Source organism: Salmo salar, chromosome ssa02 (assembly GCF_905237065.1).
Source record: "Salmo salar chromosome ssa02, Ssal_v3.1, whole genome shotgun sequence".
In the NCBI taxonomy this organism is placed as follows: domain Eukaryota; kingdom Metazoa; phylum Chordata; class Actinopteri; order Salmoniformes; family Salmonidae; genus Salmo; species Salmo salar.
Genome location: NC_059443.1, coordinates 339,599 through 367,500, shown reverse-complemented (window position 1 = coordinate 367,500; position 27,902 = coordinate 339,599). Strand labels below are relative to the sequence as shown.

Here is a 27,902-nt window from a genome sequence, read left to right as displayed (position 1 = left end):
ACGCCAACTAGTATTGTGTCTGGATCCATGAGGACAGGACACCACTAGTATTGTGTCTGTTTCCATGAGGACAGGACACCACTAGTATTGTGTCTGTTTCCATGAGGACAGGACAGGACACCACTAGTATTGTGTCTGTTTCCATGAGGACAGGACAGGACACCACTAGTATTGTGTCTGTTTCCATGAGGACAGGACACCACTAGTATTGTGTCTGTTTCCATGAGGACAGGACACCACTAGTATTGTGTCTGTTTCCATGAGGACAGGACACCACTAGTATTGTGTCTGTTTCCATGAGGACAGGACAGGACACCACTAGTATTGTGTCTGTTTCCATGAGGACAGGACACCACTAATATTGTGTCTGTTTCCATGAGGACAGGACACCACTAGTATTGTGTCTGTTTCCATGAGGACAGGACACCACTAGTATTGTGTCTGTTTCCATGAGGACAGGACACCACTAGTATTGTGTCTGTTTCCATGAGGACAGGACAGGACACCACTAGTATTGTGTCTAGATCCATGAGGACAGGACACCACTAGTATTGTGTCTGTTTCCATGAGGACAGGACACCACTAGTATTGTGTCTGTTTCCATGAGGACAGGACAGGACACCACTAGTATTGTGTCTGTTTCCATGAGGACAGGACACCACTAGTATTGTGTCTGTTTCCATGAGGACAGGACACCACTAGTATTGTGTCTGTTTCCATGAGGACAGGACACCACTAGTATTGTGTCTGTTTCCATGAGGACAGGACACCACTAGTATTGTGTCTGTTTCCATGAGGACAGGACAGGACGCCAACTAGTATTGTGTCTGGATCCATGAGGACAGGACACCACTAGTATTGTGTCTGTTTCCATGAGGACAGGACACCACTAGTATTGTGTCTGTTTCCATGAGGACAGGACAGGACACCACTAGTATTGTGTCTGTTTCCATGAGGACAGGACAGGACACCACTAGTATTGTGTCTGTTTCCATGAGGACAGGACACCACTAGTATTGTGTCTGTTTCCATGAGGACAGGACAGGACACCACTAGTATTGTGTCTGTTTCCATGAGGACAGGACACCACTAGTATTGTGTCTGTTTCCATGAGGACAGGACACCACTAGTATTGTGTCTGTTTCCATGAGGACAGGACACCACTAGTATTGTGTCTGTTTCCATGAGGACAGGACAGGACACCACTAGTATTGTGTCTGTTTCCATGAGGACAGGACAGGACACCACTAGTATTGTGTCTGTTTCCATGAGGACAGGACACCACTAGTATTGTGTCTGTTTCCATGGAGGACAGGACACCACTAGTATTGTGTCTGTTTCCATGAGGACAGGACACCACTAGTATTGTGTCTGGATCCATGAGGACAGGACACCACTAGTATTGTGTCTGTATCCATGAGGACAGGACAGGACACCACTAGTATTGTGTCTGGATCCATGAGACAGGACAGGACACCACTAGTATTGTGTCTGTTTCCATGAGGACAGGACACCACTAGTATTGTGTCTGTTTCCATGAGGACAGGACAGGACACCACTAGTATTGTGTCTGTTTCCATGAGGACAGGACACCACTAGTATTGTGTCTGTTTCCATGAGGACAGGACACCACTAGTATTGTGTCTGTTTCCATGAGGACAGGACACCACTAGTATTGTGTCTGTTTCCATGAGGACAGGACAGGACACCACTAGTATTGTGTCTGTTTCCATGAGGACAGGACAGGACACCACTAGTATTGTGTCTGTTTCCATGAGGACAGGACAGGACACCACTAGTATTGTGTCTGTTTCCATGAGGACGGGACACCACTAGTATTGTGTCTGTTTCCATGAGGACAAGTGGAAAGTCAAAGCAGCGTGTCCCTGATGTCAGTACTAATGACACTAATGCAGTCCCTGTCTGCCTGCTGAACCATCTAATAACGCAAATTATCGTCAGCAAAAACAACAAGAAATCCTCCCAGACATGTGATCAGTGGTTTGGGGCTTTAAGACATGCAGCACCATCTGGCCATCCGTTTCTTCAGCAGATCTTTCTACTTCCTTTCAGCTGTAATAGCATAGAGCCCATTTTATTCACGCACCGCTCAGCAAGACATTACCTGTCAACTCTATAGTCATTACAATAGACTCATTCATTCCAATTGCCAGGGACTTTTTCCTCAAATTGTTGTTTTATTGTGAGTAAAGTACCGTGGTAAACAAAAGCCTATGTTTCATTTGAGCCTATTAGAACGTGTAAATGTTTATGCAAATGTTTTTGTTTGCATGGGTGTTTGTTGTGTGTGTGTGTGTGTGTGTGTGTGTGTGTGTGTGTGTGTGTGTGTGTCACTCTCTGTGCTCCACTGGCTCTGTGTCCAAATAGAGGCTACAGCCAGGGGGTGTGTCCAAATAGAGGCTACAGCCCTGACAGCCAGGGGGTGTGTCCAAATAGAGGCTACAGCCCTGACAGCCAGGGGGTGTGTCCAAATAGAGGCTACAGCCCTGTCAGCCAGGGGGTGTGTCCAAATAGAGGCTACAGCCCTGTCAGCCAGGGGGTGTGTCCAAATAGAGGCTACAGCCCTGTCAGCCAGGGGGTGTGTCCAAATAGAGGCTACAGCCCTGACAGCCAGGGGGTGTGTCCAAATAGAGACTACAGCCCTGACAGCCAGGGGGTGTGTCCAAATAGAGACTACAGCCCTGACAGCCAGGGGGTGTGTCCTCCTGTCCTTAATCTGTTAAACTGGGTGTCATTCAACCATTGGCTGTCCAAACACCCTGTCCCTCTCCCTTTGACTATTTTCTACATTGTAGAATAATAGTGAATATATCGAAACTATGAAATAACATATATGGAATCATGTAGTAACAAAAAAAGTGTTAAACAAATCAAAATATATTTTACATTTGAGATTCTTCAAAGTAGCCACCCTTTGCCTTGATGACAGCTTTGCACACGCTTGGCATTCTCTCAACCAGCTTCACATGGAATGCTTTTACAGCAGTCTTCAAGGAATTTGGGTTCAATTGGGTTGAGAGGGGGTGATTGTGGAGGCCAGGTCATCTGATGCAGCACTCCATCCCTTTCCTTCTTGGTCTGGGTCTTCATTTCCTGTGGTGGTCCTCATGAGAACCAGTTTCATCATAGCGCTTGATGGTTTTTGTGACTACACTTGAAGAAACATTCAAAGTTCTTGAAATTCTCCGGATTGACTGACATTCGTGTCTTAAGTAATGATGGACTGTCGTTTCTCTTTGCTTATTTGAGCTGTTCTTGCCATAATATGGACATGGTCTTTTACCAAATAGGGCTATCTTCTGTATACCACCCCTACCTTGTCACAACACAACTGATTGGCTCAAACGCCTAAAGAAGGAAAGAAATTCCACAAATTTAAAAGGCACTCCTGTTAATTGAAATGCATTCCAGGTGACTACCTCATGAAGCTGGTTGAGAGAATGCCAAGAGTGTGCAAAGCTGTCATCAAGGCAAATCAAATTTGTTTAACACTTTTTTGGTTGCTACATGATTCCATATGAGTTATTTCATAGTTTTGATGTCTTCACTATTATTCTAAAATGTAGAAAATAGTAAAAAATAAAGAAAACCCCTTGAATAAGTAGGTGTGTCCAAACTTTTGACTGGTACTGTATAAGGGGACAGTAGATGGTGATCTATATGGGGACAGTAGATGGTGATCTATATGGGGACAGTAGATGGTGATCTATATGGGGACAGTAGATGGTGATCTATATGGGGACAGTAGATGGTGATCTATATGGGGACAGTAGATGGTGATCTATATGGGGACAGTAGATGGTGATCTATATGGGGACAGTAGATGGTGATCTATATGGGGACAGTAGATGGTGATCTATATGGGGACAGTAGATGGTGATCTATATGGGGACAGTAGATGGTGATTTTAATGGGGACAGTAGATGGTGATCTATATGGGGACAGTAGATGGTGATCTATATGGGGACAGTAGATGGTGATCTATATGGGGACAGTAGATGGTGATCTATATGGGGACAGTAGATGGGGACAGTAGATGGTGATCTATATGGGGACAGTAGATGGTGATCTATATGGGGACAGTAGATGGTGATCTATATGGGGACAGTAGATGGTGATCTATATGGGGACAAGATGGGGACAGTAGATGGTGAACTATATGGGGACAGTAGATGGTGATCTATATGGGGACAGTAGATGGTGATCTATATGGAGACAGTAGATGGTGATCTATATGGAGACAGTAGATGGTGATCTATATGGGGACAGTAGATGGTGATCTATATGGAAGAGATGGTGATCTATATGGGGACAGTAGATGGTGATCTATATGGGGACAGTAGATGGTGATCTATATGGGGACAGTAGATGGTGATCTATTGGATGGTGATCTATATGGGGACAGTAGATGGTGATCTATATGGGGACAGTAGATGGTGATCTATATGGAGACAGTAGATGGTGAACTATATGGGGACAGTAGATGGTGATCTATATGGGGACAGTAGATGGTGATCTATATGGGGACAGTAGATGGTGATCTATATGGGGACAGTAGATGGTGATCTATATGGGGACAGTAGATGGTGAACTATATGGGGACAGTAGATGGTGATCTATATGGGGACAGTAGATGGGGACAGTAGATGGTGATCTATATGGGGACAGTAGATGGTGATCTATATGGGGACAGTAGATGGGGACAGTAGATGGTGATCTATATGGGGACAGTAGATGGTGATCTATATGGGGACAGTAGATGGTGAACTATATGGGGACAGTAGATGGTGATCTATATGGGGACAGTAGATGGTGATCTATATGGGGACAGTAGATGGTGATCTATATGGGGACAGTAGATGGTGATCTATATGGGGACAGTAGATGGTGATCTATAGATGGGGACAGTAGATGGTGAACTATATGGGGACAGTAAATGGGGAACTATATGGGGACAGTAGATGGTGATCTATATGGGGACAGTAGATGGTGATCTATATGGGGACAGTAGATGGTGATCTATATGGGGACCAGTAGATGGTGAACTATATGGGGACAGTAGATGGTGATCTATATGGGGACAGTAGATGGTGATCTATATGGGGACAGTAGATGGTGATCTATATGGGGACAGTAGATGGTGATCTATATGGGGACAGTAGATGGTGATCTATATGGGGACAGTAGATGGTGATCTATATGGGGACAGTAGATGGTGATCTATATGGGGACAGTAGATGGTGATCTATATGGGGACAGTAGATGGTGATCTATATGGGGACAGTAGATGGTGATCTATATGGGGACAGTAGATGGTGATCTATATGGGGACAGTAGATGGTGATCTATATGGGGACAGTAGATGGTGATCTATATGGGGACAGTAGATGGTGATCTATATGGTGACAGTAGATGGTGAACTATATGGGGACAGTAGATGGGGACAGTAGATGGCGATCTATATGGGGAGACAGTAGCAGTCATCTGATCCCTCAGGGAGCGGTCCTGGTTGTCCAGGACAGTAGATGGTGATCTATATGGGGACAGTAGATGGTGATCTATATGGGGACAGTAGATGGTGAACTATATGGGGACAGTAGATGGGGACAGTAGATGGTGATCTATATGGGGTTCCCAGTACAGTAGCAGTCATCTGATCCCTCAGGGAGCGGTCCTGGTTGTCCAGGACAGTAGATGGTGATCTCATGGGGTTCCCAGTACAGTAGCAGTCATCTGATCCCTCAGGGAGCGGTCCTGGTTGTCCAGGACAGTAGATGGTGATCTACATGGGGTTCCCAGTACAGTAGCAGTCATCTGATCCCTCAGGGAGCGGTCCTGGTTGTCCAGGACAGTAGATGGTGATCTACATGGGGTTCCCAGTACAGTAGCAGTCATCTGATCCCTCAGGGAGCGGTCCTGGTTGTCCAGGACAGTAGATGGTGATCTACATGGGGTTCCCAGTACAGTAGCAGTCATCTGATCCCTCAGGGAGCGGTCCTGGTTGTCCAGGACAGTAGATGGTGATCTACATGGGGTTCCCAGTACAGTAGCAGTCATCTGATCCCTCAGGGAGCGGTCCTGGTTGTCCAGGACAGTAGATGGTGATCTACATGGGGTTCCCAGTACAGTAGCAGTCATCTGATCCCTCAGGGAGCGGTCCTGGTTGTCCAGGACAGTAGATGGTGATCTACATGGGGTTCCCAGTACAGTAGCAGTCATCTGATCCCTCAGAGAGCGGTCCTGGTTGTCCAGGACAGTCAGTTTCTCTCTGTCTAATCAGCAGCCCTGCTGAGTTCCACTAGTTAATAACGCAGGATGAGAATGGAAGCCTCTGGCGTCGGGACAGAGACACTGTCACGACGGTCTGAAGAATGGGACCAAGGTGCAGCGTGTGTATCGTTCCACATTTTATTATAACTGTGAAACTATGCAAGACATACAAATAAACTTAATAAACAAATCAACAAACCGTGACAAAGAGGTGCAACATACACTAACTCAAAATAATCTCCCACAAAACCTAGTGGGAAAAACAACAACTTAAATATGATCCCCAATTAGAGACAACGATGATTGGAGATCATCCCCCCCAAAAAAACGTAGAAAAAAGAAACTAGAACCAACATAGACATAAATAAACTAGACTAAACCCCCTGTCACGCCCAGACCTACTCTACCATAGAAAATAAAAGCTTTCTATGGTCAGGACGTGACAGACACAGAGGAAGGCTGCTCTCTCCCTCTCTGGCAGAAGCTGTACTGTACTGGCTGTTAGTGGGACTAGCAGAATGAACGAGAGGCCAAACATGGCTATTTCATTTAACAAAAATCCAGGACACTATCAAATGAAAACAGCTTGAAAGTCAATGGCTTATACACACCTAGTGTAAATGTAGTGTGTGTGTGTGTGTGTATGTACGTGGTGTGTGTGTGTGTGTGTACGTGTGTGTGTGTGTGTGTACGTGGTGTGTGTGTGTGTGTGTGTGTGTGTGTGTGTGTGTGTGTGTGTGTGTGTGTGTGTGTGTGTGTGTGTGTGTGGTGTGTGTGTGTGTGTGTGTGTGTGTGTGTGTGTACCTGCAGTGCTTCCAGGAAGCGGAAGGATCCCAGACGTCGTCCCCTGGGAACCAGGCAGAAGGTAGAGTTGTGAAGCATCTCTCTGTAATCATGTCTGAAGACAGAACAGACGATTAGAGTTACACATGAATATGACATGGCATTTAGTAGACACATATCAACAGTGACTTAACAACATAGATTGGCCCCAGCGGGAATTAAAACCAAGACTTTGGTCAACACCAAGCTCTTACAAACTGAGCCACAAAGGACCACAGAGGACTGGAGGAACAGACAGATGTAGGACAGGGTTATAGCTGGGGGAGATCTTCTAGCATTCAGGGCTGGACAGGGAGGGTTAACATGTCTCTATCTGGGTTAGCTTTGAGCTATGACAGGACAACAGTTGATTACACAGTGAACGACCCAGTGGTTACTAAAGGCTTCATCATGCTTCAGTTCGGTTTGGCATCCAGACGGAGTCGGCTAGGTGAACCAAACTAGTGTGCTCCCATACTCCCTGAAAAAACCTTCGCTTGAAAAAAAACGAGAGGAGAAAAAAAACTGCCAATTGTACTGTTTGTCTATTTTGAGATGCCGTAGTCAGTAGACAGAATTAAATCTAAGATAACGTCAAAATAAATGCCGTTTCTTGATGTGTTTTTGGTCGAGGAGATCTTAGTTTTACATCTAAGATGTTTGGTGCAGAATTTCTCAATGAAAACATTTGTGTGAAAACGAATCGTTTCTCGTTGAATAACAACAAAGATTTGATTGAAGAATCCCTCTAGTTGACCAATCACGGACAAAAGGGGTGTGAACTTCGGCTGGCCTTTAGAAAAAAAAACGTATGCCTGAACAGCTGGGGGGGAAACCCTTACCCGAAGTCCAAAACAAATAAAAATCTGTTATAATATATTCACAAACTCTTCTGAACTGTTTTGGGCTGGGAAGCACGCAGACCCCTCAACACCTCCTCTTCCCTCCAATCTACAGGTCAGTCAGCACCTCCTCTTCCCTCCAATCTACAGGTCAGTCAGCACCTCCTCTTCCCTCCAATCTACAGGTCAGTCAGCACCTCCTCTTCCCTCCAATCTACAGGTCAGTCAGCACCTCCTCTTCCCTCCAATCTACAGGTCAGTCAGCACCTCCTCTTCCCTCCAATCTACAGGTCAGTCAGCACCTCCTCTTTCCTCCAATCTACAGGTCAGTCAGCACCTCCTCTTCCCTCCAATCTACAGGTCAGTCAGCACCTCCTCTTCCCTCCAATCTACAGGTCAGTCAGCACCTCCTCTTCCCTCCAATCTACAGGTCAGTCAGCACCTCCTCTTCCCTCCAATCTACAGGTCAGTCAGCACCTCCTCTTTCCTCCAATCTACAGGTCAGTCAGCACCTCCTCTTCCCTCCAATCTACAGGTCAGTCAGCACCTCCTCTTCCCTCCAATCTACAGGTCAGTCAGCACCTCCTCTTCCCTTCCAATCTACAGGTCAGTCAGCACCTCCTCTTCCCTCCAATCTACAGGTCAGTCAGCACCTCCTCTTCCCTCCAATCTACAGGTCAGTCAGCACCTCCTCTTCCCTCCAATCTACAGGTCAGTCAGCACCTCCTCTTCCCTTCCAATCTACAGGTCAGTCAGCACCTCCTCTTCCCTCCAATCTACAGGTCAGTCAGCACCTCCTCTTCCCTCCAATCTACAGGTCAGTCAGCACCTCCTCTTCCCTCCAATCTACAGGTCAGTCAGCACCTCCTCTTCCCTCCAATCTACAGGTCAGTCAGCACCTCCTCTTCCCTTCCAATCTACAGGTCAGTCAGCACCTCCTCTTCCCTCCAATCTACAGGTCAGTCAGCACCTCCTCTTCCCTCCAATCTACAGGTCAGTCAGCACCTCCTCTTCCTCCAATCTACAGGTCAGTCAGCACCTCCTCTTCCCTCCAATCTACAGGTCAGTCAGCACCTCCTCTTCCCTCCAATCTACAGGTCAGTCAGCACCTCCTCTTCCCTCCAATCTACAGGTCAGTCAGCACCTCCTCTTCCCTCCAATCTACAGGTCAGTCAGCACCTCCTCTTCCCTCCAATCTACAGGTCAGTCAGCACCTCCTCTTCCCTCCAATCTACAGGTCAGTCAGCACCTCCTCTTCCCTCCAATCTACAGGTCAGTCAGCACCTCCTCTTCCCTCCAATCTACAGGTCAGTCAGCACCTCCTCTTCCCTCCAATCTACAGGTCAGTCAGCACCTCCTCTTCCCTCCAATCTACAGGTCAGTCAGCACCTCCTCTTCACTCCAATCTACAGGTCAGTCAGCACCTCCTCTTCCCTCCAATCTACAGGTCAGTCTGCACCTCATCTTCCCTCCAATCTACAGGTCAGTCAGCACCTCCTCTTCCCTCCAATCTACAGGTCAGTCAGCACCTCCTCTTCCCTCCAATCTACAGGTCAGTCAGCACCTCCTCTTCCCTCCAATCTACAGGTCAGTCAGCACCTCCTCTTCCCTCCAATCTACAGGTCAGTCAGCACCTCCTCTTCCCTCCAATCTACAGGTCAGTCAGCACCTCCTCTTCCCTCCAATCTACAGGTCAGTCAGCACCTCCTCTTCCCTCCAATCTACAGGTCAGTCAGCACCTCCTCTTCCCTTCCAATCTACAGGTCAGTCAGCACCTCCTCTTCCCTCCAATCTACAGGTCAGTCAGCACCTCCTCTTCCCTCCAATCTACAGGTCAGTCAGCACCTCCTCTTCCCTCCAATCTACAGGTCAGTCAGCACCTCCTCTTCCCTTCCAATCTACAGGTCAGTCAGCACCTCCTCTTCCCTCCAATCTACAGGTCAGTCAGCACCTCCTCTTCCCTCCAATCTACAGGTCAGTCAGCACCTCCTCTTCCCTCCAATCTACAGGTCAGTCAGCACCTCCTCTTCCCTCCAATCTGCGTCGGGCCGTGTATGTGGTGATGTGTATGTGGTGATGTGGTGATGTGTATGTGGTGATGTGTATGTGTTGATGTGTATGTGGTGATGTGTATGTGGTGATGTGTATGTGGTGATGTGTATGTGCTGATGTGTATGTGTTGATGTGTATGTGCTGATGTGATGTGTATGTGGTGATGTGTATGTGGTGATGTGTATGTGGTGATGTGTATGTGTATGTGGTGATGTGTATGTGGTGATGTGTGAGTCTGGGGCAGATCTGCTATGAATAGCCCTCATCAGCAGCCCAGTCCAGGGGTCTACCTGAATCCCTCTATCCATCCTGGAGCAGCCTGAATTCACCCTGGATCACTGACCAGCCTGAATCCACCCTGGATCACTGAGCAGCCTGAATTCACCCTGGATCACTGAGCAGCCTGAATTCACCCTGGACCACTGAGCAGCCTGAATTCACCCTGGACCACTGAGCAGCCTGAATCCACCCTGGATCACTGAGCAGCCTGAATCCACCCTGGATCACTGAGCAGCCTGAATTCACCCTGGATCACTGAGCAGCCTGAATTCACCCTGGATCACTGAGCAGCCTGAATTCACCCTGGATCACTGAGCAGCCTGAATTCACCCTGGATCACTGAGCAGCCTGAATCCACCCTGGATCACTGAGCAGCCTGAATTCACCCTGGATCACTGAGCAGCCTGAATCCACCCTGGATCACTGAGCAGCCTGAATTCACCCTGGATCACTGAGCAGCCTGAATTCACCCTGGATCACTGAGCAGCCTGAATTCACCCTGGATCACTGAGCAGCCTGAATTCACCCTGGACCACTGAGCAGCCTGAATCCACCCTGGATCACTGAGCAGCCTGAATTCACCCTGGATCACTGAGCAGCCTGAATTCACCCTGGATCACTGAGCAGCCTGAATTCACCCTGGATCCACTGACCAGCCTGAATCCACCCTGGATCACTGAGCAGCCTGAATTCACCCTGGATCACTGAGCAGCCTGAATTCACCCTGGATCACTGAGCAGCCTGAATTCACCCTGTTTGAGAAGCACACATCTACAAAGCTTCAGATGTTGTAGATTGTATTGAAACTGTGAGACTTGAGGTCTCTGGGAAATGAGGAGGAGGACATTCCACAGCTCTGACACATGACCCCATGTCTGGTTGACCTTGACATGACCTGTGGTTTACAGCGCACTGTCCGTCAGGTCTGATAGAAACTGTCTCTGAGCCTGCTGTTATCTAGAAACCATCAGACTGCTGAAACACTTGATCTGCCCACCTGCACTGACTGCTCACCTTTCACACACTCAATCACTAGCGTCCACTCCACATTACTGGCCTGTATGACCGAGTGAATAGGAGGAAGCACGTGCTGAATAATCCACTCCACATTACTGGCCTGTATGACCGAGTGAATAGGAGGAAGCACGTGTTGAATAATCCACTCCACATTACTGGCCTGTATGACCGAGTGAATAGGAGGAAGCACGTGCTGAATAATCCACTCCACATTACTGGCCTGTATGACCGAGTGAATAGGAGGAAGCACGTGCTGAATAATCCACTCCACATTACTGGCCTGTATGACCGAGTGAATAGGAGGAAGCACGTGCTGAATAATCCACTCCACATTACTGGCCTGTATGACCGAGTGAATAGGAGGAAGCACGTGCTGAATAATCCACTCCACATTACTGGCCTGTATGACCGAAGTGAATAGGAGGAAGCACGTGCTGAATAATCCACTCCACATTACTGGCCTGTATGACCGAGTCAATAGGAGGAAGCACGTGTTGAATAATCCACTCCACATTACTGGCCTGTATGACCGAGTGAATAGGAGGAAGCACGTGCTGAATAATCCACTCCACATTACTGGCCTGTATGACCGAGTGAATAGGAGGAAGCACGTGCTGAATAATCCACTCCACATTACTGGCCTGTATGACCGAGTGAATAGGAGGAAGCACGTGTTGAATAATCCACTCCACATTACTGGCCTGTATGACCGAGTGAATAGGAGGAAGCACGTGCTGAATAATCCACTCCACATTACTGGCCTGATGACCGAGTGAATAGGTGGAAGCACGTGCTGAATAATCCACTCCACATTACTGGCCTGTATGACCGAGTGAATAGGAGGAAGCACGTGCTGAATAATCCACTCCACATTACTGGCCTGTATGACCGAGTGAATAGGAGGAAGCACGTGCTGAATAATCCACTCCACATTACTGGCCTGTATGACCGAGTGAATAGGAGGAAGCACGTGCTGAATAATCCACTCCACATTACTGGCCTGTATGACCGAGTGAATAGGAGGAAGCACGTGTTGAATAATCCACTCCAAAATCATCCATTCTGTTTGCAACAAGGCTGATAAGTAACACTTCAAGACAACATGGCCAAAGACATTCACTTTTTTTGCCCAATAATGTTTGTACCATGTTTTGTGCTGCTACCATGTTGTGTTGCTACCATGTTGTTGTCATGTTGTGTTGCTACCATGCTATGTTGTTGTCATGTTGTGTTGCTACCATGCTGTGTTGTTTGTGTCGCTATGCTGTGTTGTTGTCTTGGTCTGTCTTGTTGTGCGCGTGTGTATCGTTCCTTTATGTAGTTCTGTGCTATGACTTGTGATTTTATAGCAGGTGGTGAAACTCATCTTGGCCTTAGTATGTTAGTGCCTCTTTGCATGTAGTGTTGCTCTCTCTTCTATGGTAGTGTTGTGAATGTCTCTCTCTATGTAGTGTTGTGTTGTCTCTCTTTATGTAGTGTTGTGGTGTCTCTCTTTATGTAGTGTTGTGGTGTCTCTCTTTATGTAGTGTTGTGGAGTCTCTCTTTATGTAGTGTTGTGGTGTCTCTCTTTATGTAGTGTTGTGGTGTCTCTCTTTATGTAGTGTTGTGGTGTCTCTCTTTATGTAGTGTTGTGTTGTCTCTCTTTATGTAGTGTTGTGTTGTCTCTCTTTATGTAGTGTTGTGGTGTCTCTTTATGTAGTGTTGTGGTGTCTCTCTTTATGTAGTGTAGTGGTGTCTCTCTTTATGTAGTGTTGTGGTGTCTCTCTTTATGTAGTGTTGTGGAGTCTCTCTTTATGTAGTGTTGTGTTGTCTCTCTTTATGTAGTGTTGTGTTGTCTCTTTATGTAGTGTTGTGTTGTCTCTCTTTATGTAGTGTAGTGGTGTCTCTCTTTATGTAGTGTAGTCTCTCTTTATGTAGTGTTGTGTCTCTCTTTATGTAGTGTTGTGGTGTCTCTCTTTATGTAGTGTTGTGTTGTCTCTCTTTATGTAGTGTTGTGTTGTCTCTCTTTATGTAGTGTAGTGTTGTCTCTCTTTATGTAGTGTTGTGTTGTCTCTCTTTATGTAGTGTTGTCTCTCTTTATGTAGTGTTGTGTTGTCTCTCTTTATGTAGTGTTGTGGTGTCTCTCTTTATGTAGTGTTGTGTTGTCTCTCTTTATGTAGTGTTGTGTTGTCTCTCTTTATGTAGTGTTGTGTGTCTCTCTTTATGTAGTGTTGTGTTGTCTCTCTTTATGTAGTGTTGTGGTGTCTCTTTATGTAGTGTTGTGTTGTCTCTCTTTATGTAGTGTTGTGGTGTCTCTCTTTATGTAGTGTTGTGTTGTCTCTCTTTATGTAGTGTTGTGTTGTCTCTCTTTATGTAGTGTTGTGGTGTCTCTCTTTATGTAGTGTTGTCTCCTTATGTAGTGTTGTCTCTCTTTATGTAGTGTTGTGTTGTCTCTCTTTATGTAGTGTTGTGGAGTCTCTCTTTATGTAGTGTTGTGTTAGGTCTCTCTTTATGTAGTGTTGTGTTAGGTCTCTCTTTATGTAGTGTTGTGTTGTCTCTATGTAGTGTTGTGTTGTCTCTCTTTATGTAGTGTTGTGTTGTCTCTCTTTATGTAGTGTTGTGTTGTCTCTATGTAGTGTTGTGGTGTCTCTCTTTATGTAGTGTTGTCTCTCTTTATGTAGTGTTGTGTTGTCTCTCTTTATGTAGTGTTGTGTTGTCTCTCTTTATGTAGTGTTGTGTTGTCTCTCTTTATGTAGTGTTGTGTTGTCTCTCTTTATGTAGTGTTGTGTTGTCTCTCTTTATGTAGTGTTGTATCGTCCCTCTTGTCATGATGTGTTATGTCCTATATTTATATTTTATTTATTTGTATCTTTAATCCCAGGCCCCCCGTCCCCCGCAGGAGGCCTTTTGCCTTTTGGTAGGCCATCATTGTAACTGACTTGCCTAGTTAAATAAAGGTTAAGGCCTCGTTAAAAACAACAGGTTTGTGTCCTCCAGTAATGAGTACTCTGCGTTGTGGTGGCAGCATCATGTTATGTGTGTACTGTGGTGGCGCTCTGTTATGGGTGTGTATGTGGTGGCAGCATCATGTTATGGTGTGTACTGTGGTGGCTCTCGTTATGGGTGTGTACTGTGGTGGCAGTCTCGTTATGGGTGTGTAGTGTGGTGGCAGCATCACGTTATGGGTGTGTATTGTGGTGGCGCTCATCTTATGGGTATGTACTGTGGTGGCGTCATCTGTTAGGTGTGTATTGTGGTGGCAGCATCATGTTATGGGTGTGTTGTGGTGGCGCATCATGTTATGGGTATGTGTTGTGGTGGCGCATCATGTTATGGGTGTGTACTGTGGTGTCAGCATCATGTTATGCGGTGTGTCTGTGGTGTCAGCTCTGTTATGGGTGTGTTTGTGGTGTCGCTCTGTTATGGTAGTGTACTGTGGTGGCGCTCTCGTTATGTGTGTTGTGGTGGCGATCTCGTTATGTGTGTATTGTGGTGTCGCATCTCTTTATGGTGTGTACTGTGGTGGCAGCATCATGTTATGGTGTGTTGTGGTGTCAGCATCATGTTATGGTATGTCTGTGGTGGCGTCTGTTATGGTGTGTATTGTGGTGGCGCATCACGTTATGGGTGTGTACTGTGGTGTCTCTCGTTATGGGTGTGTACTGTGGTGGCGCATCACAGGTGGTATTGTGGTGGCAGCATCTCGTTATGTGTGTTGTGGTGGCGCTCTCGTTATGGGTGTGTACTGTGGTGGCAGCTCGCGTTATGGGTGTGTATTGTGGTGGCAGCATCATGTTATGGGTATGTACTGTGGTGGCAGCATCATGTTATGGGTGTGTACTGTGGTGGCAGCATCATGTTATGGGTGTGTATTGTGGTGGCAGCATCATGTTATGGGTGTGTATTGTGGTGGCAGCATCATGTTATGGGTGTGTACTGTGGTGGCAGCATCATGTTATGGGTATGTACTGTGGTGGCAGCATCATGTTATGGGTATGTACTGTGGTGGCAGCATCATGTTATGGGTATGTACTGTGGTGGCAGCATCATGTTATGGGTGTGTATTGTGGTGGCAGCATCATGTTATGGGTGTGTATTGTGGTGGCAGCATCACGTTATGGGTATGTACTGTGGTGGCAGCATCATGTTTGGGTATGTATTGTGGTGGCAGCATCATGTTATGGGTGTGTATTGTGGTGGCAGCATCATGTTATGGGTGTGTATTGTGGTGGCAGCATCATGTTATGGGTGTGTATTGTGGTGGCAGCATCATGTTATGGGTGTGTACTGTGGTGGCAGCATCATGTTATGGGTGTGTACTGTGGTGGCAGCATCATGTTATGGGTATGTACTGTGGTGGCAGCATCATGTTACGGGTATGTACTGTGGTGGCAGCATCATGTTATGGGTGTGTACTGTGGTGGCAGCATCATGTTATGGGTGTGTACTGTGGTGGCAGCATCATGTTATGGGTATGTACTGTGGTGGCAGCATCATGTTACGGGTGTGTACTGTGGTGGCAGCATCATGTTATGGGTGTGTACTGTGGTGGCAGCATCATGTTATGGGTGTGTACTGTGGTGGCAGCATCATGTTATGGGTGTGTACTGTGGTGGCAGCATCACGTTATGGGTGTGTATTGTGGTGGCAGCATCATGTTATGGGTGTGTACTGTGGTGGCAGCATCATGTTATGGGTGTGTACTGTGGTGGCAGCATCATGTTATGGGTGTGTACTGTGGTGGCAGCATCATGTTATGGGTGTGTACTGTGGTGGCAGCATCATGTTATGGGTATGTATTGTGGTGGCAGCATCATGTTATGGGTGTGTATTGTGGTGGCAGCATCATGTTATGGGTGTGTATTGTGGTGGCAGCATCATGTTATGGGTGTGTACTGTGGTGGCAGCATCATGTTATGGGTATGTACTGTGGTGGCAGCATCATGTTATGGGTGTGTATTGTGGTGGCAGCATCATGTTATGGGTGTGTATTGTGGTGGCAGCATCACGTTATGGGTGTGTATTGTGGTGGCAGCATCATGTTATGGGTGTGTATTGTGGTGGCAGCATCATGTTATGGGTGTGTACTGTGGTGGCAGCATCATGTTATGGGTGTGTATTGTGGTGGCAGCATCATGTTACGGGTGTGTACTGTGGTGGCAGCATCATGTTATGGGTGTGTATTGTGGTGGCAGCATCATGTTATGGGTGTGTACTGTGGTGGCAGCATCATGTTATGGGTATGTACTGTGGTGGCAGCATCATGTTACGGGTATGTACTGTGGTGGCAGCATCATGTTACGGGTATGTACTGTGGTGGCAGCATCATGTTATGGGTATGTACTGTGGTGGCAGCATCATGTTATGGGTATGTACTGTGGTGGCAGCATCATGTTATGGGTATGTACTGTGGTGGCAGCATCATGTTATGGGTGTGTATTGTGGTGGCAGCATCATGTTATGGGTGTGTATTGTGGTGGCAGCATCATGTTATGGGTATGTATTGTGGTGGCAGCATCATGTTATGGGTGTGTATTGTGGTGGCAGCATCATGTTATGGGTGTGTATTGTGGTGGCAGCATCATGTTATGGGTGTGTATTGTGGTGGCAGCATCATGTTATGGGTATGTACTGTGGTGGCAGCATCATGTTATGGGTATGTACTGTGGTGGCAGCATCATGTTATGGGTGTGTACTGTGGTGGCAGCATCATGTTATGGGTATGTATTGTGGTGGCAGCATCATGTTACGGGTATGTATTGTGGTGGCAGCATCATGTTACGGGTATGTACTGTGGTGGCAGCATCATGTTATGGGTATGTACTGTGGTGGCAGCATCATGTTATGGGTATGTACTGTGGTGGCAGCATCATGTTATGGGTATGTATTGTGGTGGCAGCATCATGTTACGGGTATGTATTGTGGTGGCAGCATCATGTTATGGGTATGTACTGTGGTGGCAGCATCATGTTACGGGTATGTACTGTGGTGGCAGCATCATGCTATGGGTATGTATTGTGGCGGCAGCATCATGTTATGGGTATGTACTGTGGTGACAGCATCATGTTATGGGTATGTATTGTGGTGGCAGCATCATGTTATGGGTATGTATTGTGGCGGCAGCATCATGTTATGGGTATGTATTGTGGTGGCAGCATCATGTTATGGGTATGTACTGTGGTGGCAGCATCATGTTATGGGTATGTACTGTGGTGGCAGCATCATGTTATGGGTATGCTTGTCACTGGCAGGGACTGGGGAGTTTGTCAGGATTGAAATAAATATGAAAGGAGCCACGCCCAGGTGAAAAGGAAAACCCACCTCAGTCTTCTGAAAACCTAAACCTGGGATAGAGATGTATTCTTCAGCGGGACAATTACACACATACGATTAATTGGGTGAACCCAGTAAACTGATAGATTGATGAGTTATCGTGTATGAACCCAGTAAACTGATAGACAGGACTAGTCCAGAGATGTCTTCCCAGCCGTGTAGTAATAACACAGTTATGTTCACACAGCCCAACAATGTCCTGTTTATCTAGCTAGCCTGTTGTGTTTACTAGTTGCCTTAGAAACACTGAGAAACACGCTGTTACTTTGTTCACACGAGTCTGAGTTGAATCATCTTCACCATAAATCAGACGAGTAGAAACTACGGGAAGCAGACAGTGACATTTGACAGATGTGGGACAACCTGTACAGGGATAATTATTGTGTAATTAGACCCTGAGGAAGCGGTACCTAGCCTGGAGATCTCTAGTCAAGCCAAGAGAGAGCTAGACCTATGTATTAGAGCATGTATAGACCCTGAGGAAGCGGTACCTAGCCTGGAGATCTCTAGTCAAGCCAAGAGAGAGCTAGACCTATGTATTAGAGCATGTATAGACCCTGAGGAAGCGGTACCTAGCCTGGAGATCTCGTGTCAAGCCAAGAGAGAGCTAGACCTATGTATTAGAGCATGTATAGACCCTGAGGAAGCGGTACCTAGCCTGAAGATCTCTAGTCAAGCCAAGAGAGAGCTAGACCTATGTATTAGAGCATGTATAGACCCTGAGGAAGCGGTACCTAGCCTGAAGATCTCTAGCCAAGCCAAGAGAGAGCTAGACCTATGTATTAGAGCAGATACATGAAACAGGAAGTCATTCCTGGCCCTGGCAGTAAACTGACATTTACTCTTGAGGTGCTGACCTGTTGCACCCTCGACAGCCACTGTGCTTATTATTATCTGACCCAGCTGGTCATCTATGAACGTTTGAACATCTTGGCCATGTTCTGTTATAATCTCCACCCGGCACAGCCAGAAGAGGACTGGCCACCCCTCATAGCCTGGTTCCTCTCTAGGTTTCTTCCTAGGTTTTGGCCTTTCTAGGGAGTTTTTCCTAGCCACCGTGCTTCTACACCTGCATTGCTTGCTGTTTGGGGGGTTTTAGGCTGAGTTTCTGTACAGCACTTTGAGATATCAGCTGATGTAAGAAGGGCTATATAAATACATTTGATTTTGATTTAGATACATGAAACAGAGAGCCATTCCTGGCCCTGGCAGGGAGAATCCTATGCTGTTTATCACATCGCACTCGTTATCCAAACGTTGGTTTAAAAAGCAGAGCATGATGGGTACTGTATGATCATCACTGCTACTGAGCTGTCAGGGCTAGATGGTTCTAGAACCAGCTGCATATTGTCCTTCTCTGTGGCTCTAACAGATCAGAGGACATCTCAGATCTCTACCATCAACATGAGGACTACATGCACTGTACGTCCCCACCTATCCTGTCTCACGGACACATGCTGACATCTGGTCTGACGCAGGGTAATGTATAGATGAAGCCATACATCATCAAGAGAACGGTAATGTATAGATGAGGCCATACATCATCAAGAGAACGGTAATGTATAGATGAGGCCATATACACATCATCATGAGAACGGTAATGTATAGATGAAGCCATATACACGTCATCATGAGAACGCTAATGTATAGATGAGGCCAATAGGCCAGTAAGATATAGGCCAGGCCATCATCATGAGAGGCAGGTAATGTATAGATGAGGCCATACGTCATCATGAGAACAGTAATGTATAGATGAGGCCATATACACATCATCAAGAGAACGGTAATGTATATATGAGGCCATATACACATCATCAAGAGAACGGTAATGTATAGATGAGGCCATACGTCATCAAGAGAACGGTAAGTTAAAGAGGACGAGGCCATAAGGAATCCAGACGCACCACCATAAACGCAGCTGTAGAACAAAAGTCATGTTGATGCTATTTGAAGTCCACGCAAACCTCCTCCTCATCAGCAGCTGTTATATACCCAGAGAAAATGGCTCTTTTCAAGGACTCCCCCAGAGGAAGTTGCCACCACTATTTAAACGTAATTTCCTGTCCTAGAGAGGAAATGCACGTTTAGGTTCCACCTCCAATGAACGACGAAGCCTACTTCTACATATCCACAAATTGGGGTATGTGGAGTTGATAAATATCAACAAATAGGGCACTGACAGCTGTCAGTGTAGCTAGCTAGCATGCTAACCGTATCTAGCGATCTATCTTGCTAACCTTATCAAGCTGTTTATCTTGCTAACCTTATCAAGCTATTTATCTTGCTAACCTTATCAAGCTGTTTATCTTGCGATCTCTCTTGCTAACCCTATCTAGCTATTTATCTTGCTAACCTCATCTAGCGATCTATCTTGCTAACCTTATCAAGCTATTTATCTTGCGATCTCTCTTGCTAACCTTATCTAGCTATCTACCTTGCTAACCTTATCTAGCTATCTATCTTGCTAACCTTATCTAGCTATCTACCTTGCTAACCTTATCTAGCTATCTACCATGCTAACCTTATCTAGCTATCTACCTTGCTAACCTTATCTAGCTATTGCAACCTTATCTAGCTCTACCTTGCTAACCTTATCTAGCTAGCTACCATGCTAACCGTATCTAGCGATCTATCTTGCTAACCTTATCTAGCTGTCTATCTTGCTAACCTTATCAAGCTATTTATCTTGCTAACCTTATCAAGCTATTTATCTAGCGATCTATCTTGCTAACCCTATCTAGCTATTTATCTTGCTAACCTTATCTAGCGATCTATCTTGCTAACCTTATCAAGCTATTTATCTTGCGATCTCTCTTGCTAACCTTATCTAGCTATCTACCTTGCTAACCTTATCTAGCTATCTACCTTGCTAACCTTATCTAGCTATCTACCTTGCTCAGTGTCTGAATCTATAGCTCAGTGTCTGAATCTATAGCTCAGTGTCTGAATCTATAGCTCAGTGTCTGAATCTATAGCTCAGTGTCTGAACCTATAGCTCAGTGTGACTCTCCCATACATCAGACCCTGTCAGCGGTTAGCTAGTGGAGAACAGATGTTGTCTTCCTGTCTTCTCTCTATATTCCAGATAGCTTTGAGGACGGCCGTGGTGGGACTGTGAGCATAGAAATAGTCTGACCTAGCTATCTGGAGATGAATGGACTGACAGGAAGTCACTATGTGGTAGTCTGACCTAGCTATCTGGAGATTAATGGACTAACAGGAAGTCACTATGTGGTAGTCTGACCTAGCTATCTGGAGATGAATGGACTGACAGGAAGTCACTATGTGGTAGTCTAACCTAGCTATCTAGAGATGAATGGACTAACAGGAAGTCACTATGTGGTAGTCTGACCTAGCTATCTGAAGATGAATGGACTAACAGGAAGTCACTATGTGGTAGTCTGACCTAGCTATCTGGAGATGAATGTACAAACAGGAAGTCACTATGTGGTAGTCTGACCTAGCTATCTGGAGATGAATGGACTAACAGGAAGTCACTATGTGGTAGTCTCACCTAGCTATCTGGAGATGAATGGACTAACAGGAAGTCACTATGTGGTAGTCTGACCTAGCTATCTGGAGATGAATGGACTAACAGGAAGTCACTATGTGGTAGTCTGACCTAGCTATCTGGAGATGAATGTACAAACAGGAAGTCACTATGTGGTAGTCTGACCTAGCTATCTGGAGATGAATGGACTAACAGGAAGTCACTATGTGGTAGTCTCACCTAGCTATCTGGAGATGAATGGACTAACAGGAAGTCACTATGTGGTAGTCTCACCTAGCTATCTGGAGATGAATGGACTAACAGGAAGTCACTATGTGGTAGTCTCACCTAGCTATCTGGAGATGAATGTACAAACAGGAAGTCACTATGTGGTAGTCTGACCTAGCTATCTGGAGATGAATGGACTAACAGGAAGTCACTATGTGGTAGTCTGACCTATCTATCTGGAGATGAATGGACTAACAGGAAGTCACTATGTGGTAGTCTCACCTAGCTATCTGGAGATGAATGGACTAACAGGAAGTCACTATGTGGTAGTCTGACCTAGCTATCTGGAGATGAATGGACTAACAGGAAGTCACTATGTGGTAGTCTGACCTAGCTATCTGGAGATGAATGGACAAACAGGAAGTCACTATGTGGTAGTCTGACCTAGCTATCTGGAGATGAATGGACTAACAGGAAGTCACTATGTGGTAGTCTGACCTATCTATCTGGAGATGAATGGACTAACAGGAAGTCACTATGTGGTAGCCTCACCTAGCTATCTGGAGATGAATGGACTAACAGGAAGTCACTATGTGGTAGTCTCACCTAGCTATCTGAAGATGAATGGACTAACAGGAAGTCAGTCTGGATAAGAGCCTCTGCTAAATTTCTCAAATGTCAAATGTATAAATCAGTCCTATAGCTTTGAGTTATGGCAACACTTAGGCCAACTCACAAATACCTAAACATGTTTTGATTTACAGTAAAGTACAACTGCATACAAGAATAGTAAAACAAAAAGCTTTCATTAGAAGGCATAATAATAACCAGTCGAGTGAATGTACTTAAAAATGTACATTGAAGCATGTGTTCACCACCTGAGATGTTTTCATGTAAAGACGGAAACGAACAACCCCCAGCTGCCACCTCTTGATGCACAATATTGATTTTCTTCCGTCTGAATAAGTTCACAGACAGAATCCCCAGAGTCACATCAAATGACATGTTCTGTTTATCAAATGTAAAAGTTCTTCCATGCAGAGAAACTGTCAATAGACTGTCAGCAGGTTGTCAACCAGTCACCCAATAAATCATCGAGTCGTCTCTGAAAATACTAATTTATCATACAAGGCTGATAACACATCTCATTGTCTCTGATTGGTTTAGGCCTAATCACTCTCCAGGGGAAGAATACGGGGTGCTGTTATAATGACAGGGTGGTTATAGAGTCTCTGTTCTCCTAATGACAGGGTGGTTATAGAGTCTCTGTTCTCCTAATGACAGGGTGGTTATAGAGAGTCTCTGTTCTCCTAATGACAGGGTGGTTATAGAGAGTCTCTGTTCTCCTAATGACAGGGTGGTTATAGAGTCTCTGTTCTCCTAATGACAGGGTGGTTATAGAGAGTCTCTGTTCTCCTAATGACAGGGTGGTTATAGAGTCTCTGTTCTCCTAATGACAGGGTGGTTACAGAGAGTCTCTGTTCTCCTAATGACAGGGGTGGTTATAGAGTCTCTGTTCTCCTAATGACAGGGTGGTTATAGAGAGTCTCTGTTCTCCTAATGACAGGGTGGTTATAGAGAGTCTCTGTTCTCCTAATGACAGGGTGGTTATAGAGTCTCTGTTCTCCTAATGACAGGGTGGTTATAGAGTCTCTGTTCTCCTAATGACAGGGTGGTTATAGAGAGTCTCTGTTCTCCTAATGACAGGGTGGTTATAGAGTCTCTGTTCTCCTAATGACAGGGTGGTTATAGAGTCTCTGTTCTCCTAATGACAGGGTGGTTATAGAGTCTCTGTTCTCCTAATGACAGGGTGGTTATAGAGTCTCTGTTCTCCTAATGACAGGGTGGTTATAGAGTCTATGTTCTCCTAATGACAGGGTGGTTATAGAGTCTCTGTTCTCCTAATGACAGGGTGGTTATAGAGTCTCTGTTCTCCTAATGACATGTTGTTATATAGAGTCTCTGTTCTCCTAATGACAGGGTGGTTATAGAGTCTCTGTTCTCCTAATGACAGGGTGGTTATAGAGTCTCTGTTCTCCTAATGACAGGGTGGTTATAGAGTCTCTGTTCTCCTAATGACAGGGTGGTTATAGAGAGTCTCTGTTCTCCTAATGACAGGGTGGTTATGGAGTCTCTGTTCTCCTAATGACAGGGTGGTTATAGAGAGTCTCTGTTCTCCTAATGACAGGGTGGTTATAGAGTCTCTGTTCTCCTAATGACAGGGTGGTTATAAGAGTCTCTGTTCTCCTAATGACAGGGTGGTTATAGAGTCTCTGTTCTCCTAATGACAGGGTGGTTATAGAGAGTCTCTGTTCTCCTAATGACAGGGTGGTTATAGAGTCTCTGTTCTCCTAATGACAGGGTGGTTATAGAGTCTCTGTTCTCCTAATGACAGGGGTGGTTATAGAGTCTCTGTTCTCCTAATGACAGGGTGGTTATAGAGTCTCTCTTCTCCTAATGACAGGGTGGTTATAGAGTCTCTGTTCTCCTAATGACAGGGGTGGTTGTAGAGTCTCTGTTCTCCTAATGACAGGGTGGTTATAGAGTCTCTGTTCTCCTAATGACAGGGTGGTTATAGAGTCTCTGTTCTCCTAATGACAGGGTGGTTATAGAGTCTCTGTTCTCCTAATGACAGGGTGGTTATAGAGTCTCTGTTCTCCTAATGACAGGGTGGTTATAGAGTCTCTGTTCTCCTAATGACAGGGTGGTTATAGAGTCTCTGTTCTCCTAATGACAGGGTGGTTATAGAGTCTCTGTTCTCCTAATGACAGGGTGGTTATAGAGTCTCTGTTCTCCTAATGACAGGGTGGTTATAGAGTCTCTGTTCTCCTAATGACAGGGTGGTTATAGAGTCTCTGTTCTCCTAATGACAGGGTGGTTATAGAGAGTCTCTGTTCTCCTAATGACAGGGTGGTTATAGAGTCTCTGTTCTCCTAATGACAGGGTGGTTATAGAGTCTCTGTTCTCCTAATGACAGGGTGGTTATAGAGTCTCTGTTCTCCTAATGACAGGGTGGTTATAGAGTCTCTGTTCTCCTAATGACAGGGTGGTTATAGAGTCTCTGTTCTCCTAATGACAGGGTGGTTATAGAGTCTCTGTTCTCCTAATGACAGGGTGGTTATAGAGTCTCTGTTCTCCTAATGACAGGGTGGTTATAGAGTCTCTGTTCTCCTAATGACAGGGTGGTTATAGAGAGTCTCTGTTCTCCTAATGACAGGGTGGTTATAGAGAGTCTCTGTTCTCCTAATGACAGGGTGGTTATAGAGAGTCTCTGTTCTCCTAATGACAGGGTGGTTATAGAGAGTCTCTGTTCTCCTAATGACAGGGTGGTTATAGAGTCTCTGTTCTCCTAATGACAGGGTGGTTATAGAGTCTCTGTTCTCCTAATGACAGGGGTGGTTATAGAGTCTCTGTTCTCCTAATGACAGGGTGGTTATAGAGTCTCTGTTCTCCTAATGACAGGGTGGTTATAGAGTCTCTGTTCTCCTAATGACAGGGTGGTTATAGAGTCTCTGTTCTCCTAATGACAGGGGTGGTTATAGAGTCTCTGTTCTCCTAATGACAGGGTGGTTATAGAGAGTCTCTGTTCTCCTAATGACAGGGTGGTTATGAGAGTCTCTGTTCTCCTAATGACAGGGTGGTTATAGAGAGTCTCTGTTCTCCTAATGACAGGGTGGTTATAGAGTCTCTGTTCTCCTAATGACAGGGTGGTTATAGAGTCTCTGTTCTCCTAATGACAGGGTGGTTATAGAGTCTCTGTTCTCCTAATGACAGGGTGGTTATAGAGTCTCTGTTCTCCTAATGACAGGGTGGTTATAGAGTCTCTGTTCTCCTAATGACAGGGTGGTTATAGAGAGTCTCTGTTCTCCTAATGACAGGGTGGTTATAGAGTCTCTGTTCTCCTAATGACAGGGTGGTTATAGAGTCTCTGTTCTCCTAATGACAGGGTGGTTATAGAGAGTCTCTGTTCTCCTAATGACAGGGTGGTTATAGAGTCTCTGTTCTCCTAATGACAGGGTGGTTATAGAGTCTCTGTTCTCCTAATGACAGGGTGGTTATAGAGAGTCTCTGTTCTCCTAATGACAGGGTGGTTATAGAGTCTCTGTTCTCCTAATGACAGGGTGGTTATAGAGTCTCTGTTCTCCTAATGACAGGGTGGTTATAGAGTCTCTGTTCTCCTAATGACAGGGTGGTTATAGAGTCTCTGTTCTCCTAATGACAGGGTGGTTATAGAGAGTCTCTGTTCTCCTAATGACAGGGTGGTTATAGAGTCTCTGTTCTCCTAATGACAGGGTGGTTATAGAGAGTCTCTGTTCTCCTAATGACAGGGTGGTTATAGAGTCTCTGTTCTCCTAATGACAGGGTGGTTATAGAGTCTCTGTTCTCCTAATGACAGGGTGGTTATAGAGAGTCTCTGTTCTCCTAATGACAGGGTGGTTATAGAGTCTCTGTTCTCCTAATGACAGGGTGGTTATAGAGTCTCTGTTCTCCTAATGACAGGGTGGTTATAGAGAGTCTCTGTTCTCCTAATGACAGGGTGGTTATAGAGTCTCTGTTCTCCTAATGACAGGGGTGGTTATAGAGTCTCTGTTCTCCTAATGACAGGGTGGTTATAGAGTCTCTGTTCTCCTAATGACAGGGTGGTTATAGAGAGTCTCTGTTCTCCTAATGACAGGGTGGTTATAGAGTCTCTGTTCTCCTAATGACAGGGTGGTTATAGAGTCTCTGTTCTCCTAATGACAGGGTGGTTATAGAGAGTCTCTGTTCTCCTAATGACAGGGTGGTTATAGAGTCTCTGTTCTCCTAATGACAGGGTGGTTATAGAGTCTCTGTTCTCCTAATGACAGGGTGGTTATAGAGTCTCTGTTCTCCTAATGACAGGGTGGTTATAGAGTGATTGTGGTTTACACTGCAATGTTCATAAGAGGTTTAAACTCAACCAAAAGTTCAATCAAAATGGCCACAATTGTTTTTTCCTGACCACCGTTTGTCAGCTTGTTAAGAAGTGCTATCATTCACAACACAGTCCTCGTCCAGTGGACTTCACAGCAGGGTAAATAAATGTTCAGACCTTAAACACTATTGTTTACTTGACATTTATTCCACAATCCGTCATGGATTGGACATCAAACACGACTCAGCTAACAGAAGAGAGATTAACACTGATACAGGAAGTCCCAAGATAACACAGGAAGAGTAGAAAGAACATTGTGATTCCAATGTTACAGATTCAGTACTGACGTAATCCAGGTTAAATCTCTTTCTGGGTGAACACAAGAGCGAAACGCCCACCTGGGATAGAAAAGGTAAAGGAGTATGGATTTAAAATACATTCGACTAAAGTAAATCTGGATTTATAAAAGCACCAACGAGCTTGTCTCCACCTCAAGAGTTCAGAGAGTCATTCATTTTGTTTTTTTCCTTTGTGTTTTCTAAACTCTATAAAAATCTCTCTGGAGAGGAAAAGAAAGGTCTCGGGATGATTGATGCAGAATCACTTGGGGGGTGAATTATAAACACAAGCCGACTCCAAGTCACAGCAGACGGTCTCACCTCAACTCCCCTCAGGAAGTAGTTCTTCTGTCGTTCAGGACCAGTGAGAGTGGGAGTCAAGCGATGTAGAAGACATATATTAACAGAACAACCAATGTTCAGACGCTTCTGGTTAACAATTACAGAGCGAAGCTCCTTTTCTCCCAACGCTGTGGGGGAGGAGAGGTGGGGAGGAGGGAGACTGAAGTCAACACGGAGATGAACTGGCCGCATAGCAACGGACAAAGATGCTGTGAGGCTTCACGCTGTCAACTGCTGAAGGGAAACTACTTTTACAAGACATTTCATGTGTGAAGTGGAGGACAGAGACTATTACAGACAGCAAACAGAGAAGAGTCTATTAGACAGAAGACAGAGAAGAGTCTATTAGACAGAAGACAGAGAAGAGTCTATTAGACAGAAGAGTCTATTAGACAGAGAAGAGTCTATTAGACAGAGAAGAGTCTATTAGACAGAAGACAGAGAAGAGTCTATTAGACAGAAGACAGAGAAGAGTCTATTAGACAGAAGACAGAGAAGAGTCTATTAGACAGAAGACAGAGAAGAGTCTATTAGACAGCAGACAGAGAAGAGTCTATTAGACAGAAGACAGAGAAGAGTCTATTAGACAGAAGACAGAGAAGAGTCTATTAGACAGTAGACAGAGAAGAGTCTATTAGACAGTAGACAGAGAATAGTCTATTGGACAGTAGACAGAGAAGAGTCTATTAGACAGAAGACAGAGAAGAGTCTATTAGACAGAGAAGAGTCTATTAGACAGAAGAGTCTATTAGACAGAAGAGTCTATTAGACAGAAGAGTCTATAAGACAGCAGACAGAGAAGAGTCTATTAGACAGAAGAGTCTATTAGACAGAAGAGTCTATTAGACAGTAGACAGAGAAGAGTCTATTGGACAGTAGACAGAGAAGAGTCTATTAGACAGAAGAGTCTATTAGACAGAAGAGTCTATTAGACAGTAGACAGAGAAGAGTCTATTAGACAGAGAAGAGTCTATTAGACAGCAGACAGAGAAGAG

At 45.3% G+C, this 27,902-nt stretch overlaps 1 protein-coding gene across 3 annotated transcripts in view; it reads right to left on the bottom strand.

The window, feature by feature from the left end:
• LOC106594121 (exostosin-1a) overlaps nucleotides 1–27,902 on the bottom strand; it is a 123,940-nt gene that overhangs the window by 32,654 nt on the left and 63,384 nt on the right. For all 3 annotated transcript variants that reach the window (XM_045696333.1, XM_045696324.1, XM_045696328.1), the window contains exon 2: nucleotides 7,096–7,189. In XM_045696333.1, the coding sequence (XP_045552289.1) occupies nucleotides 7,096–7,189 (94 nt within the window). The remainder of the gene's footprint in view (nucleotides 1–7,095; nucleotides 7,190–27,902) is intronic.